Source organism: Pochonia chlamydosporia, chromosome 7 (assembly GCF_001653235.2).
Source record: "Pochonia chlamydosporia 170 chromosome 7, whole genome shotgun sequence".
NCBI lineage: Eukaryota > Fungi > Ascomycota > Sordariomycetes > Hypocreales > Clavicipitaceae > Pochonia > Pochonia chlamydosporia.
The window spans coordinates 2,027,900-2,043,388 of record NC_035796.1 but is presented as its reverse complement, the minus strand read 5'-3'; the positions used below and the strand labels follow the sequence as shown (position 1 = coordinate 2,043,388).

At 51.3% G+C, this 15,489-nt stretch overlaps 5 protein-coding genes across 5 annotated transcripts; 2 read left to right on the top strand and 3 right to left on the bottom strand.

Annotated features, from left to right (window-relative positions):
* Positions 1-296: 296 nt before the first annotated feature.
* VFPPC_09565 (phospholipid metabolism enzyme regulator) lies at positions 297-2,961 on the bottom strand (the record flags this gene model as incomplete). Its single annotated transcript, XM_018288083.1, has 2 exons — positions 297-1,711; positions 1,818-2,961. The coding sequence occupies 2 exons, from the start codon at positions 2,959-2,961 to the stop codon at positions 297-299; spliced, it is 2,559 nt and encodes an 852-aa protein (XP_018139480.1).
* Positions 2,962-8,910: 5,949 nt separating this feature from the next.
* Positions 8,911-10,852, bottom strand: VFPPC_18129 (hypothetical protein; the record flags this gene model as incomplete). The annotated part of the gene is made up of 2 exons (XM_022429785.1): positions 8,911-10,163; positions 10,267-10,852. The coding sequence occupies 2 exons, from the start codon at positions 10,850-10,852 to the stop codon at positions 8,911-8,913; spliced, it is 1,839 nt and encodes a 612-aa protein (XP_022285197.1).
* Positions 10,853-12,050: 1,198 nt separating this feature from the next.
* VFPPC_18128 (hypothetical protein) lies at positions 12,051-12,368 on the top strand (the record flags this gene model as incomplete). The annotated part of the gene is made up of 1 exon (XM_022429784.1): positions 12,051-12,368. The coding sequence occupies one exon, from the start codon at positions 12,051-12,053 to the stop codon at positions 12,366-12,368; it is 318 nt and encodes a 105-aa protein (XP_022285196.1).
* Positions 12,369-12,745: 377 nt separating this feature from the next.
* On the bottom strand, positions 12,746-13,382 carry VFPPC_14624 (60S ribosomal protein L30; the record flags this gene model as incomplete). Its single annotated transcript, XM_018292392.1, has 3 exons — positions 12,746-12,844; positions 13,068-13,222; positions 13,304-13,382. 3 exons carry the CDS (start codon positions 13,380-13,382, stop codon positions 12,746-12,748), a joined length of 333 nt encoding a protein of 110 aa, XP_018139481.1.
* A 354-nt stretch (positions 13,383-13,736) lies between these two features.
* On the top strand, positions 13,737-14,705 carry VFPPC_09567 (60S ribosomal protein L10-A-like protein; the record flags this gene model as incomplete). The annotated part of the gene is made up of 3 exons (XM_018288084.1): positions 13,737-13,781; positions 14,012-14,396; positions 14,476-14,705. 3 exons carry the CDS (start codon positions 13,737-13,739, stop codon positions 14,703-14,705), a joined length of 660 nt encoding a protein of 219 aa, XP_018139482.1.
* Between the last annotated feature and the right edge of the window lie 784 nt (positions 14,706-15,489).

Genomic DNA, 15,489 nt, shown 5'->3' with positions numbered 1-15,489 from the left:
TCGATACTTTGCGTCTCCTCATTCCGGTGCAGAGCGTGTGTGGTGTGGACCTTCTCGCCCATCTATAACCAAAACAACCTTAAAAACATAAACTGAAATCAATTTTCTTCTCCTAGCCTTGAATCGGTCATAATCATGATGCAGTTGGAGGGTGAAAATCCAACGCCAGCGCTTTTTTCTTTTCTCATGCAATGCAATTTGCGCTCAAAAATACACAGGATACACACACAGGTGTCAACAAAGAAAATTTGATGTCGTGGTAAGCCTCGACACAGTACCAAACTGCTTACAGCACGCTATATGCCCAGAATGGTACTGTTTGGCTTGTGGGAAGGATCGTTTGCCGAATTTGGCTTCACGGTTGTCCTGCCGGACACTGTTGCGCTGCGAATGTGAGCACTCAGTGGTAGGCTATACTTCACCACTCCCTTTACAATCAGGTCAAACTCATTCTGGTAGATACGATCCCATCGTGCGGAACCGCCAGAAGTGCCATTGCCTGGATTTGGAAGTTGCATCTCTCCCGTCGAGGAAGAAGTACCTTGGTGAAATAGGGAACCTTCAAACGTGAGCGGACTGTCAAATTCGGTGACACGTCCAAGTAAAATGTTGGGTCTGGAGTCGGTGTCATCCCCATCGCCTGCCCCCGGGTCCGTTGGCGGGTCATTTGCAGGATCATCCTGAATGTGAAAGTCATCTGGCCCGTCAGGGTATTTCCACCAGTCCGAGTCAGTCCCACCATATTCAGACTTGGCGAATATCTCCAAATTTGCGTGGTCAATCGTAACAACAACAATATTGGGATTGTGTGCTTTGACGGTCAAATCGAACATCAATACCTGCTCGCTTGTGACAACGTTCTTAATCGACACAATTTCAATGCCTGTCATGGGCTGAGACGTCGCAAACATGAACCCAATGGCCCCTGTTATGACAAGAAGGAGCATCATTGTCAAAACGAGGCAGGCGGCAAAACGATTCAGATACGACGACCGTCTGGTGTAAGTTTGGGATTCGGCTTGGCGAAGAGAATGAGGTCCGCGTCGTCGTCCGCCTCGTGACGAACGTAATGTGCCGATTAGAGGCGTCCTCTCGTCATCAGCGCCGGTGGTCTCGTCCAAATCGTAGCTGGACGACATTTGCATATTGGACCGTTTGGAGTTCAGGTGCCCCCGAGTAGAGAGAAAATTCCTGGGGCTTGGTGGGTTTGAGGAATTGCGAGAGTTATGGTTGTTGGCAGTAGAAGGGAACTTGGACTTGGCTGCATTGGGGAATGGAGACTCATTGTCAAAAAGGGAAGCATGCCCATTTCCTGGTTGTCGACCCCAGCGGCCAATGTGATGGTGGTGTCGAACAGTTCCCCGGGCCGATCCCCCAGCGCTGCGTCCACTTCCCTTACCATCCTCATCTCCAGGAGTGAGACTGTCACTGGCATTGCCGTTGAAGGTGTTGACGAATTTCATGCTTTTCTTGGCAACTGGCCCGTGGCTGGCTCCTTCCATGACACCATAAATAGATCGCAAGTTCTGTCGGTCAGCTTGGCTGGCCATGGACGTAGCGCTCGGGGTCCGGGAGTGGAAGCGCCGATTTGTCCTCTCGGTGTTGTCTGGAGGGTTTGAGTCATAAACAAAGGTTTCTTCGGAATCAGAGGTGTTGGCTTCGTCAACAGCACTGGCTATCTTGGCTTCGAAATTGTCGGCTTTAGAAGAGGCTGAGCGGAGGGTAATCCAGACGGTTAGTCTCTAACCATGATGATACATTGCACTTACCATCGCCTAGTTGTTAGGACAATGGGTGTGCGCATAAGGATTTCTTACCTGTACCTGAATTTACAGCTGGTTGCTTCCTCGTGGTCCTCTTCTTTTCTTTTTTGGGCCTGATAGTCTCCGTGCTCGGCTTGGCCTTCAACGTCCCATTGCCGCCTTCCTTTGTAGCGGTCGTGAGGGCAACTTGCGGAATACTCGAGACCGTCTCGGTCTCAACTGTCATACTCTGTGTTGAACCCGTCTCCGGCTTCGATTTGGCTTGCTTCGTAGACAGGGCACTGGATTGCCTGGAGACCAAGGGTGGTGGAGGAACGGAGCTAGTTCTCCTTGAATCAGCCTTAATAGTGCCACTATCTGCTCCATTCTGTTGTGTAGCGTTGCTCATCTTGGACTTCAGAGTACGACCCCCGTCGCTCAAGGCACCGTCAGAATGGTTATCGGGAGCGGCCAACTTTTCCTTCACCTGATCCAACAACGCTGAGTCGTTAGGTCGTGCAGGCGAGTTGTTATGGCTCACTTCCTGGACAGTCTCCAACAGTCCTCGAGCAGGAGTCCGCACCCCGGAAGGCGCATGGGATTCATCAGTATCGCTGTCCAATACTGAAATTTGGCTATCTGATACTTGCGGCGAGGGGCTCGGCCGTTGAATGCTAATCGCAGGAGCTTCCTGTTCGGTACGGCGTGTCGGAGTTGTCGCTCCAGGTCGCCCAAGCTGCGGTGGAGGTGATCGTAGTCGTGGAGATACCGGCCACCGGGGGCTATCCTTCAGATCCGGAATGGCAGAAGGCTTCTGCGGTGTTGGCGCATGCAGCGGTGGTTCTCTGCTATTAGGCCGTAAGTTCGGAGTAGTAGTAGATGACAAGGTCCGGGTGGGAGTTCCTCGGTCCTGGCTACTTTGGCGAAGTTGTCGTGTGGGACTCATGTCCTGGTGGCTGTTCTTGCGGGATCTGTTCCCTGTCTGTCTAGTCGACGATGTTGCTCTGCGTGGTTGGCGTGACGGTGACCCATCTCGAGAAGCGGCAGGTGATTGCGCAGCAGAGTTGGCGGCCGACGATTGTTTCGAGGTTTGGCTTGCAGTTGTAGAATTGTTTGGCGGCGGTAATGATGGACCATTGGGGCCGGTTGTGTTGTTGGTCTTGTTACTGGACTGGGCGGTACCGACGGCACCGTCAGCCGCAGCAGAAGACTTGTCCATTATGGTGAGTGAGTCCTGTGGTTTTTGCAAACTTTGCATGTCCACAGGTACAGCCATCAACGGGGTCAAGAATGGCGACTGGATGCGTTGGGAAGGGACAGTGTCATTGTGGGTGGCTCGTCATGGACGTCGTACGAGCTCGGATGCCACGGGTGACACGAGTGTTGGCAAGGAAGGGTACGATGCCCGAAGCGAGTTGCGTCGTCGTCTGTTGGATATTGTTGCTGGAATAAACTCGCACCGTGATCGTAACGAGAGAAGAAGAATGCGAGAGTGTGTTTTGACCTGCAAGCCAGGCGCGGACTCTGCAAGTTGGATTCGCAAGCGTGGGCAAAACAGCGAAAGCGATGGGGATTGGACGTTTGAGCACAGAGTGTACAGGATGAACAGCAAATGACGAATGACACAATGCGCCGGGGTCCGGGACCTGCTGTGGCACTCTCCGTCCAGTCTTGGTGTACGAAGTAGTCTGGCAGAACACTGGAGGGTGGACTGGATGGAGTCTGGTCTGGTCTGTTCTGACGCTGTCTGGCAAAAAGCCTGCTGTGCGGGAGGAAGAGGATGATGTCGTTGAGTAAAGGAAGGCGGTCTGGTGGGCGCTGTTGAGTCTTGACGCAGGTTCCAGAACAGAGACTGAGGATGTGGCCGCTCTGCAAGGTACTTGCGTTTGGCGGGGAGGCAAGGCGGCGTGGGTGGTACAATCTTGATCCCTCCAGTCTCTGCCTTCGGACCACAGTGGTTGCACTCCGCAGCGCGCTCAAAGAAAAAACCTCGCTGGCCCTGACCCTGCTCGCTGATGGTGGTACCAGTACCACAATGGTGATGCGCAGTGGATAAAGTCTGGCCGGCAGGAACCTTGGAATATAACTCAAGACGGTGGAAGCCAAACAAGATGCGAGAAGTCCAGGGTTCCAGGGCGGACTGGAAGTGGAATGGAACTTAGAAGACACCAGTGGCCGTAGCCGGTGCATGAGGCAATAAGCAATTAATTCATAAAGTCGACATGGTCATGAATGACATGGCAGGAGCTGGCATTGATGTCCATGTCAGAGCAGGAGCGAACAACCCATGTGGGCTGGGTTGGTTTGGCCAGGCTGGAAGGAGCGGCAAGTGTTTGGTGTGGCAGCTTGAGGCGTGCGCAGTTCCCTGTTCCAGAACCACGGGCGAGATCAATGATACTTGACCGGAGCCCAACCAGACACCAACCCAGACCAGACATTGAGCTTTTGCGCCAGTGAGCAAGCTACATTGAATAATTACAGCTCGTTTCGTCTGTAGGGAGCGTGCCCCCTGTAACTGTCTGACGGTACCTGCCGGGGTTGGAGACTGCACGGCGCTTTTTCCTACATGCAGACCCCAAGACCTGGCTTGGGTCCAAAATGCAAGTGGGTACTCAAGTACGTACCTGAAGTAGACGTGGAGTCTGGGACGGGACGTGTTAGTGCTTTGCTGCCTCTAGCCATACGGAGGACTTTGTGCAGTACTCAGTACTCCAATAGGCACACAGTTCGTATTGGATCACATGTAGAAGTTACGGCTGCCCTGGTTGCTCCTTCCTCACTTGTCCTGTGCCAGGTTGTCGAAGCTCCCAGTAATCAAGTGCTCCACGAAACACACCAGGTTGCTCTGCATCACATCGACCACAAACTTCAGCCTACCGAGCACCAAGTACGGAGTTACCAGACTTGATTTCTTATTGCAGTGAACGGACTCCACGATGGTATGTACTACCCCGTCTGTCATGTGAATACGCTTAGGTTTTGGTTGAACCGATCACAAACGTCGCCAACTCTTCGAGCCAAGTACGTGTGAATTATCCACCTGGGCAGTGCTGTCGACCTCGCTTGAGAAGCCATGCACCTCAACCATCTTGCTCAAGTAGAACAAAGAACCAAGCAAGCACGGAGGAATTCGGGTTCGAAGGTCAAGACTTGCGTTTTAAGTAATATTGGTACACCCTCGGAGCGAACTGGCTGCCCACTGAGTCTGCCATCCCAGAGGGCTGCATGTCCAGAGACCAGAGACAGTCCCGAAGAACGGCCAAGAAAAGCAAACATGACGAGTCCTCACTCAGAATCAAGGGTCGCATGTCGACCAGTACCGTATTCCTGGAATATGGTCACGGCAGCATCAAGCCACAAACGACCTCATTTTCAAAGCACTTTTGCTGTCATTAACCCCCGGTCACCGACCTGCACTCCACGCGACTGTGCCTGGCAAGACTAAAGGATTCTGGCTTATTCTTGACCACAGGCCACAGCAACAAGCCAGCTTGCCCGCCAAGTTCCCTCGCCTGCCGAGTCAGCAATATTTGGCTCTGACTGATCAACATGGTCAGCCAGGCCAGGGACATCTCTACAGCGCCCATCGCAGGCAATATACCCAGGCTTTCGCCCCCACCGCCAGTGTTGTGCTTCGAGCGCTGTGTTAGGGCGAGAGCGGCCATCATTTGTCCGACTCAGCCATCCTTGTCCGACCTGTCCCAACTCCAAAGTAGGCGGGAATCTGCTGGCGGCCCTAATGTCCAAGGTTAGTTCAATGTTGCCTCCTGGTGTCTCAGCTTGATTCTTGTTGGTGTGGCATTAATATCCTCCAAACGACCACTTTTATCATTATTTGATGTAAGAACCTCTAGCACACAGGTCAATATCGCATGTTTCATTTGGGGGAAATCGACCACATGATCAATCTCTGCGCCAGTCTGTTGCTGCGTTTTCGACATGCACTCTACCTACAGTGGGCGGTCAAAGGTATTTAAACAAGGAAAGGTATCGCATATAGCGTTGTGTTCTGAGCCATATTGAGCTGCGTTAGTGTATACTTGGATATGTCCAAATACCTCTGGCCACAGACTGTAGAGCAGGACATATCTGCCATTATCACTTCTCGCTGGCGGTGAGCGTTACGCGGCGCAGGACCGTTGGTGGGAGTGTTCAGTCTCATCCACATCAAACAGAGTACTGGACGCTCCAACTATCAATGACCACCCAACCGAATACGAATCTTGGATACTTGTGTCGTTGTAAAGCTCATCGACCCTCACAGGCAACGAGACAATTCCCAGCCGTATCGCTGAACGCAAGTCATTTTGATATGTTGTGGTGCGTATCAAGTGAGCGACAGCAATTAACCATCCCGTAGCAATTGCTCCGAGTTGGCTGCGACCGGTGAACGGAGTGCTTCCCGAGGCAGTGAAATTCAGTCGCACCTTGGTTCGACTCATAGCATCCAAGTTGGCCGATGCACATATGGAGTAAGGAGGCCATGCTAGCCAATGCTGGAGACTCGCTGTTCGGCATCAATGTGAGACCCCCGTTGGCTTCTGATTCTCCGGGCCTACCCCATGCTTTGTTGAGGAGAATTTACAAATTGCCACGTTTTGTCCCTGGGCGTTTTTTTCGCCGGAACATCCGTACAAGGAAATATCATGGCATACAACTGCCTCATTGATAAGAGTCGGTCGATGCAAACCGCCAACTGTCAAATAATAAGGGCCAGCGCATTACTTGACCGACAGATGGCCCTGGCGAGGCGGAAAGCGCCTCCATCATCCGACAAAAAGGCATGTCAGAAAGATCAAACCAAAAAGCAGGATGAAAGTCCAGCAGATGTCGGCCTGTAAGATGTCGACACGATACAGCACTTGTCGGCTGTGGACTGTTTAGGCATGGGACCAGGGGCTCTGGTGGTGGGCATCCGCCATCAGCCACCATCACAGTCCAATGATACTCCAACAGAGGTTCATATTCGTCAAGTCACTTAACTGTTGCTTGTTTCTGTTCCTGGGGCAAAACTGCACTGCACACAACTGACCAACGAGGACTGCAGATGCTTCTTCAGATAGCCAGACTGGAAGCAGATGCTTGCCGCACGTCAACCGGATCAACAAACAAGTATCTGAGCAGAACAGCCTCTGCTCCTGCGGGCAATCCTGCACCCCAGTCTGACACCCTGTGTCGTCCATCATTCAGAGCTTTTGTTTACTCGACTTTGAGCATTGTTGGCGGTGAGGACTTGTTGTGCCCGTGTTGATGCCCAGCGTCGTTGGAAACCTGTAACCGGGTCAAGTTACTGGCGGGATAAATTTCTTTTATTTGCGAAAACAGCCAAAGGTCAGACAGATCCTGGCATCTCGTTTGACCTGACCCTGCTCTTTCGCACTGGATGCTTTCCATAGGAGAGGGGAACCTGTTCTTTCTCATGCATTCGCTGACGCAGGGAAGTTGGGTTGACTCAGTGCTGGAACACCCCGAATATGAGGTATTGCTGTCACTACCCCAGACATTCACGGTGAAGGCGATTAAACCTGTGTGTTCATGGCTCAGACGACGAACCTCGCCGTCTCGTTCACCTCCAGCACGTCTATTTGATGCGATATGTCGGGATCGTCGGAGACACACACCCTGCATACAGGTTAGACCTGCCTGTCTCAAGCACTCGCTCGGCCTTGTGCGTTTTATTCCGGTTCGTTCGGCTGGTCGAGAGAAAGTCCCCGAGTAGCACGGGCAGTTCTGTTGAGGATAGGAGGGCAGAGCAAGAAAACTATCTGGTCCTTGCTACCTCGACGGCGAAATGAAATCTCTCACAACCACTGACACACTGCCACAACAACAGCCTTGTTGGCCATGCACCCCAGAGATGCAGTCATGTTCCCACTGCATGCATCTTCGTAAGGCTGCAATGGCACCCAACATGGCGGCACCTAAAACAATCACCACCACGGTACTCCGTCTGGTATGTCTGCTTTTGTTTTGCTCTCCAACTTGTGGGACGGGCCGCTCTCGGGAGCGTTACGCCTCGCACTTTGTCCGTCCCATCCACACCAGAGTGAATTTTTGGTTGTAATCCCATTCGTGCTTCGACATCCTGCTACTCTAGCTGTTAGAACCGGTTTCCCATGTGCTACCTTTGTCATGGAGTGGTGATACCGGCGGGCGATGTACAATAAGTGATGACGAATTAAGATCGGCATGACAGCATCAGCTGCTCAAAAAGGCCATTTCTTATAAGTTGTTGTGGTTGTGCCACGAGGTTGGCGCCCAGAAACGTGGTGGTGGGCGACTGACATGGGAGTCGCCGCGTCACTACCCTGTAGAAGACGTCATTTGATCTGGCAGGATCAATATTTCCTTCCGTCTCAACTGGTAGATATCTCCTATGTGCTCTGGTACAGGACTGGGTAAGCTGGGCTCATCTGTAAATTCCGCAAGTATCGTGACTGTCTTGTCGATGATGATTGGTTAACCCGCAATCATTTCAAAAGTTGCACAACTTGAGTCCCAGACTCCTACTCTAGGGTACATTCATTTCCAACAATATTCGAAAATAGATGCAACAACGAATCGGCAGGGTAATACTGAGATTATTATCTATATACGTTGGCACTGCTCAACTGGTCGCCAAGGGATCCAAAGCACCTCATAATGCGACATAACCAGAACCACGACGCCCATCAATACGACATAATACCAAAGAATACAACAAAAGCACAAAGGGCAAGATAAAGTATCCTCCAGCAGCCATACAAGTTACCCTGCACAGCGGAAGACTACAAAAAATCAGGCCCAAAAACATAGCAGTACCCCATTTATCCCGTAGTACCATTCGTGTCAATATCTACCATCGTAAAAAAAACTCGTACATCTAACCATACGCGCCCAAGTTCTTCATGTCTCTGTATTCGTTTTGTTTGTACGTCATCTGCGCGTATATCGAACCTTTTGCGCGCCAATGTGAATAACCACCCTCCCCAATCCAAAAATGACTTGGTATGCCAAACAGACCTCCGCGTTACGGTGACATAAACATTATCTCAAAATGCAAGAACCCAAGGATAAGACACCATAGACGCCGTTTGAGCTGCTCTGCAGGCCCTTGTCCTCTTGTTCGTCCAAAGAATACAATAAAACCAAAAGACGCAATCATGTTACAAATCCTGTTGTCTAACCTTTATTCGGGAATGGCTGGCCCAGGTTGGGCTTCGTCTTTCTTACCGCCCCAGCTCCAGCCTGTGTACCAGCTTGCTCGCTTGTTGTCCTTGACAACATCTTGATTCTCCTGGACCAGTCTCAAGGGACGGGGCTTTCCGCCTGCGAAAGTTGTCTGCTTGTCACTGTGTGATCGAGGTGGTGACTGCGATGGGGGCGTTGAAGTAGACAAATCACCAGAATCGCCGCTGATGCTTGACGTCTCGCTCCTCATGCCCGGGAAGTTTCCAGACGATGCTTGACTCCCGCTGGGGTAGCGGGCCGTGGCATTCGGGTTGCCCGTGATATTTGGAGCGGCAAAGAAAGTATGCGAATGTCGTGGGTTACCCAGAGGTGGCGACGCTGGGCCGTCTGGTCCTTTATACATCTGGCTGACGAGACTTGCAGCTCCAGTGAACTGATCGCTCTGCGGACGCGATCGTCTCGTGCTGGAAGATCTTCCGAGATTCCCAATAGGAATGCTGGGAGCCGTCTCCGGATCAGTATGAGCTGAGTTGGCAGCAGATGGCATAAATGACAGCGGCCTCGGCTTTGGCTTCCCAGTTCCGACTGCAATGGACTTGGCTCGCTGGAGCAGCGCGGCCGCACCGTTTGCCTGCTTGTCAGCGCCTGGTGGTGCAGGCAAGTCCTTGTTTGTGTCTATCGGACCAGTCTTGACCTCTCCAGACTGGTCTAGGATGGACTCGAAGTCTTGGTGTTGCAGTAGGCGCTCGATGATCTTGTTAATATACAGCGTGAGAGCCTTGTTCTGCTCCTTCATGGACTTCAGCTCAGCCTCCAGTCGACGGTAAGCCTCGCTTTCGGCTTCGGTGGCATCGGATAGCTCGTCGGCCAAGCTCGAGCCGCCAGTCTTGCCTTCCAAAGCATTGAGCGCGTCTTGGTTGGCACCACCGCTCATGTAGCTAAAGTCACTTTGACCAAAGTCGCCCTTAAGCGTCTTTTCCTGAAGCAGTAATTGGTAGCTCTCGTTGTCTTCCATGAGACGTGCGTTGGCCATGCGAGCTTCCATGAGGAGACGCTCAACCTCTTGTAATCTGCCACCGCCTTGGTTCTCTGACTCGACCAGTTTAATCTGAGCCTCAGCGAGCTCCAATCGCAAGGATTCAATCAACTTGTCCTTTTGAAGTATGAGTTTTGAGTTGTTTCGCGAGTCGCTGCGTTGCACTGAAGAGGGTGGCGCAAAGCTGCCGCCGTCAAGGGACGGTGATGAGTTGCCTAGCAATAAGAAAGGAACATGGTTAGCGCGGTTGTGCAACAAAGGCGCCAAAAGTCGGCAATAGACAGAGAAATGATTGTGATCAGTGGAATGATTCTTTACCTTGTCTTGATGGCCTGTTATCCTCATCAGAGTTATTTCTTTGTGCCAGGCTGTCCTTCAACCGTTGGATGACGGTCTGCATTTCTTCTTCTCTATTTGCCAACTCTTCCTTTTCCTTCAAGATGGCGCTTCGCTCGGCTTCGTAGATGGTTTCCATTTCGCGGATTTGACGTGTAGCCTCTCTCTTCTCGTTACGAAGACTCTCAAGTTGCTCGTCACTCTCGTGGAGCTTCTCCTCCCACTTGCTGGCGTCCTTCAGCGCCTCGTCAAGCTTTGATTGGAGCACTTCAGACTGTTTCTTGTGTTGTTCTGACAGCTTTTCCTCCTTTTCCAGACGCTGCTGGAGATCCTCAACAATGGAGGCAGTCTCAGCCCGAGAATCGGAAGAGTCTCTTCGGACTGCAGCGGCGCGAGCAGAAACGGGGGTACCACTGCGAACTGATCTTGTGCGGACGTGCCCAGTTGTTGTCGAAGGTCTCGAGGTGGTGTTTCGTGATGGGGAGGGTGCTTCTGATGCCGCGACTCCTTCTGAAGCAGATACTCGGCCCACACCGCCGGAAGGGGGTTTCTTGGATACAGCTGACATTTCGTTGGGAGGTGAGGCGGTAATATGCGGAATGCAACGAAAAGATAAGTGTGTTGTAAAAGAATAAAGGAGTTAGATCGCCGAGCCGTGGCGCCACAGATGCAGCGTCTTCCTGGGTGCCAGTTGTTCAGACAGCTATCGAATCAAACCAGCCTGAAGAAGTTGGGTGTGCTCCAAATGACAGCGACAATAGACAACCCACCGCAAACGCGTTTGGGCTTTGATGCTGCAGCAGGGGACGTGCTCCAACGAGGAATGGAAATGAACAAGACTGGGCTGGACCAGAGTAGTGCAAGGCAACCATCAACAACTTTCTCATGCGACTGGAGCTCCGTTAGTTGTCTCCTGGGCAGTTCGATGGAGGTTAGGGTCTTATTCCCCTTTCACGCGGCAGGCTCCACTTGTTTGTTGCATGGGCGATGTATGTGTGGTGTGTGTGTGTCAAGGTTGATGAGCACGCCTCGGTTGGGATCGGTGCATGCAGGAGAGAGAGTTAGGGGAAGCGGGTGAAAGAAGTGTTCAATATTCACAAGGAAAGAACGAACGTCGAGGAACAATGAGTGATACTAAAGATGGAAGCAACGACCGAAAACAATGTAGAAGACCTGCACGTGCAAGAAGGCTGTGAGGTGGTTTGGAAAAGCCACAATTCAACTCAGCTAGTTTCCTACGACTTGGGCGACGCCGCACCTTGAATGTGCATCACCAGGCACTCTGGGTACGCTATGACATTACAGTTGATTGTGCTCTGTACGGAGTATCTCTGAGCAAACTTCTGTGTGATCAGACTCTACTTTTGCCACCTGGCGTCAGCAAATCCGTCTCGAATGCAGGCTGACCACAAAAACAATCAAACTCGGACGTCAACACGAACTACAGCCTGCGCCATAACGCCAATGGCAAACGCCAAAATGCTCGCAGCCAACTGGTTCGCAGCGACCACGTTGCAACGATTGCTGCGTCTGTTTTGGCCTCGATTGTGAAACAAGACACTGCGACGACCTGGCGACCTTCTTCAATTTGCAACAGATTCAGAGACTGGGGAATGTTGCCGAAAGCAGCTAGACCGCTCCGACTGCCGCTCTCCCACACTTTGATTGCCCAGCCTTGGCTGCTCGAAAAGAAACCCCAAGAATGGTCGTTCATGCAGATCCAAGGGCTATCCTCCACCTGGCAAATTACGAGAGGATAAGGCGTTATGTATGCCTTTGTGCTTGCGATATGCCTCGGTGAGGTGGATGGGCCTTTTGAGGCTGCATTGATCATGGTCATCTCCGGCCGCCCTTGTGAAAGGTGCATTCACACCGCTTGCCGTTGGCCTTATTGGGCCCCTGTCCCATCTGTATTAACTCAACTTCGCTGCTTGGCTTGCTGCAGGGAGCACAACTTCCAATATTCATTTATTAGTGGCCCCCGCTGGGTATGCAGTGCAGATATGCCAATCTGCCAGCCTTGCTACAATAGTCAGATTGGGAGCCTTCACATTGATTGCTGGCCCGATTCTCTCGGGATATAGACACACCGAGTATTTACGGCACGCATGAGTCTTGAATCATAGTACAATGGGCATAGCAATCGTTGGGGACAGGTAGCGCCAATACACCAAAAATGTCACGACCGGACTCATGAGGATACGACAGTGGCAGGAGTAAAAAGGTCATCAGTTATATTGATGTATTGAGGGCACCGTCTCTCAGAACCAGCTGCTTCATAAACTACAAGAGCAGTCGGTTACCGGTAGAGAGGTGTTACCCAGACCAGCACGAATCCAGTTGGGTCCTCTTATCAAGGCTTCTCATTATCGCATAACATTGATTGGTATATCCTCAAAAATTGCCGAAACCCATTTTACCCCAAACGCCGTTATTTTTTGTATGCAGGTCAAGTGGCCGCTTAAGCCTGCTGGTCGCTGAGGATATCGGAATCACCAGCGTCGAGGATGGCCATGGTAGAGCAGCGGAAGAGCTTACCGCAAGCAGTACCGAGCTCAATCTGTTTAAAGGAAAAAGTTATGTAAGCCAAAGTGAACCCTCCAAAGTCTGGATGAAAGACTTTTTCTCTGGGTAGAGCGCAAGAAATATGTTTCTCGCTTAGCAGAGACTTTGCTGCTCCGTAGGGAGATGGCAAATAGTCATTTACGGAAGTATATGACGAACGAGACATCACTATTGTGATGCGTTTCATTCATATTACTGAAAGAAAACTGTGTACTTACGTTGTTGCCAGAGAAGTGGTGGATAGGAGCCTTGGACAGCATGGAGTAGTACTCGAGCTCACTCTTGCGGAGAGGAGGAGTGTTGCCGGCGATGATGATCAGCTTGGCCTTGCCGGATCGCAAGCTCTTGAGGGTAGACTTGTAGCCAAGAGTGACTGTTTGCAAAAACATTGTTAGACTCTTGAAAAATCATGATGCTTCTCGCCCCCAACAAGTAGAATTGGATTCGAACGTACCCTTTCCGGACTTCATGACGAGGGCAAGTTTGGAATTGATGGAGTTTGCATCCTTCTTGTTCTTCTTTTGAGGGGCCATCTTGACTGATTATCGGCTCTGGGCGACACTACAGAAACTTGAACTGTTGGTGATGGAGAGTTGTTCCAAGTCTGCGAAAAAGTTGGAGTGTTTCCCATGACCCTTGTGGAACAGACAGTCGGCGGGGCCAGGGCTTCGAAGACACCCACCAATCACAGCGCACCACTTCAAAGGTGCCAGCCCTAAACCCCCGGAGTTTAGGCGAGATGCACCATTCCGGCTTACCAAGAAGCTGCTTTGAAATCAAAGTGGTGCGTATTCCGTGAAGAGAGGCAGTCTGGTTCTTCCCCGTCGGACTCATCTTGCCCAAAACACATCACCAACTTTAGGACAGTACCAGTAAAATCCGACAAGATGGCTCGTCGTCCTGCTCGTTGCTACCGATACTGCAAGAACAAGGTGAGCCTATATTTCGACTTTATTACGCCGCTGCCGAGATTTTTTTCCGACTTGCGAACGAAACTTTGATGCATGGTGGTTCCTGGGGATATTTTTTTCGTCTTTGCGTCATGGCATGGGGACATTGTGAGGGAACCACGCATAATGAAGCTTCTTCTGCACCTTGGAAATCTCACCACGTCAGAATCGATACAAAGCAGAACCAAATTGCTAACTCAAATACTTTCTAGCCGTTCCCCAAGTCCCGCTTCAACCGCGGTGTACCCGACCCCAAGATCAAGATCTTTGATCTTGGCCGCAAGCGTGCCAACGTCGACGACTTCCCTCTCTGCATTCACCTCGTCTCCAACGAGTATGAGCAGCTGAGCTCCGAGGCCCTCGAGGCCGCCCGTATCTGCGCCAACAAGTACCTCGTCAAGCACTCCGGCAAGGAAGGTTTCCACCTGCGTGTCCGCGCTCACCCCTTCCACGTCGTCCGTATCAACAAGATGTTGTCGTGCGCTGGTGCCGATAGACTGCAGACCGGTATGCGTGGCGCCTGGGGCAAGCCCAACGGCACTGTCGCCCGTGTCAACATTGGCCAGATCATCATGAGCGTCCGCACTCGTGACTCCAGTATGTTCCATATATTCCATTTGTAATCTATGACTCTTGGGTTTTTTGCCACTCTTACTAATGCACTTTCCTACTACAGACCGTCATCTCGCTCTTGAGGCTCTCCGACGATCGCAGTACAAGTTCCCTGGCCGCCAAAAGATCATTATCTCCAAGAACTGGGGTTTCACTCCTCTCCGCCGCGACGAGTACCTCGAGCGCAAGGCTGCCGGCCGTGTCAAGGTCGACGGTGCTTACGTTCAGTTCCTCAGCAACCACGGCTCTCTGGAGCAGAACTTGCGCCGTTTCCCCGACGCTTTCTCCGCTTAAAGGGTTTGTTGGTTCATATGGGTTAAGGATGGCGTCAAATTGGCATGTCAGATAATGACCTCTTCAGATAGGCGGTCGTAATTGGCAATTCAAAGAATAGTGCATTCGTCACAATTGGTTTATTTGTATGAGGTGTGATGCGTAGTGAAATCTGTGCTAACCATCCCATGCCACATGTATGACTAGTTGAATATGCCTCTAAGCTCCAGGCACAGTGAGATGAGTAGAGAAACGTGAATACCGAAATGGGCTGTGTCGTATCAGTATTCCTGCGGTGTTGATATCCTGTTGCTGTAATCTCTATCAAAGAATCTGTCTATTGTCAAGTATTGGGCTTTGAAAGACTACCCATACCTGCCCGTTGATTAGGATGTGCCACAAGATAACAAGAAACCTGTTTATCCAAATGGTCGACGGCCTGTTCGCCCTGCGCAGAAGGCCTGTGGCATGATGCTCGCATTCGTCATGTTTGAGATAGTCAAGAAGACAATGGCAAGGAACTCCTCAGCCTGAGCCTAAAATTTGGCTGATATCGCTTATCGAGCCATTCTTATATAACTCGAACGACCGCAAACGACCTATAGTGCATGCAGCTTATGGCCCAATGTTTGACCACAACCAAGGTGGACTAACATAGCACGATATAGCTGCACAATGTGCTATATTAGGCGGTGTGCAGTCTCCTCAAGTGCTTGCTTTGAGTACTGTTGACCTCCGCTGGACGAGGATGTGAGGAATCAAAAAGTCCATCAGCTCGGTCGCCCGAGCCTGCCATTGCGGCAGT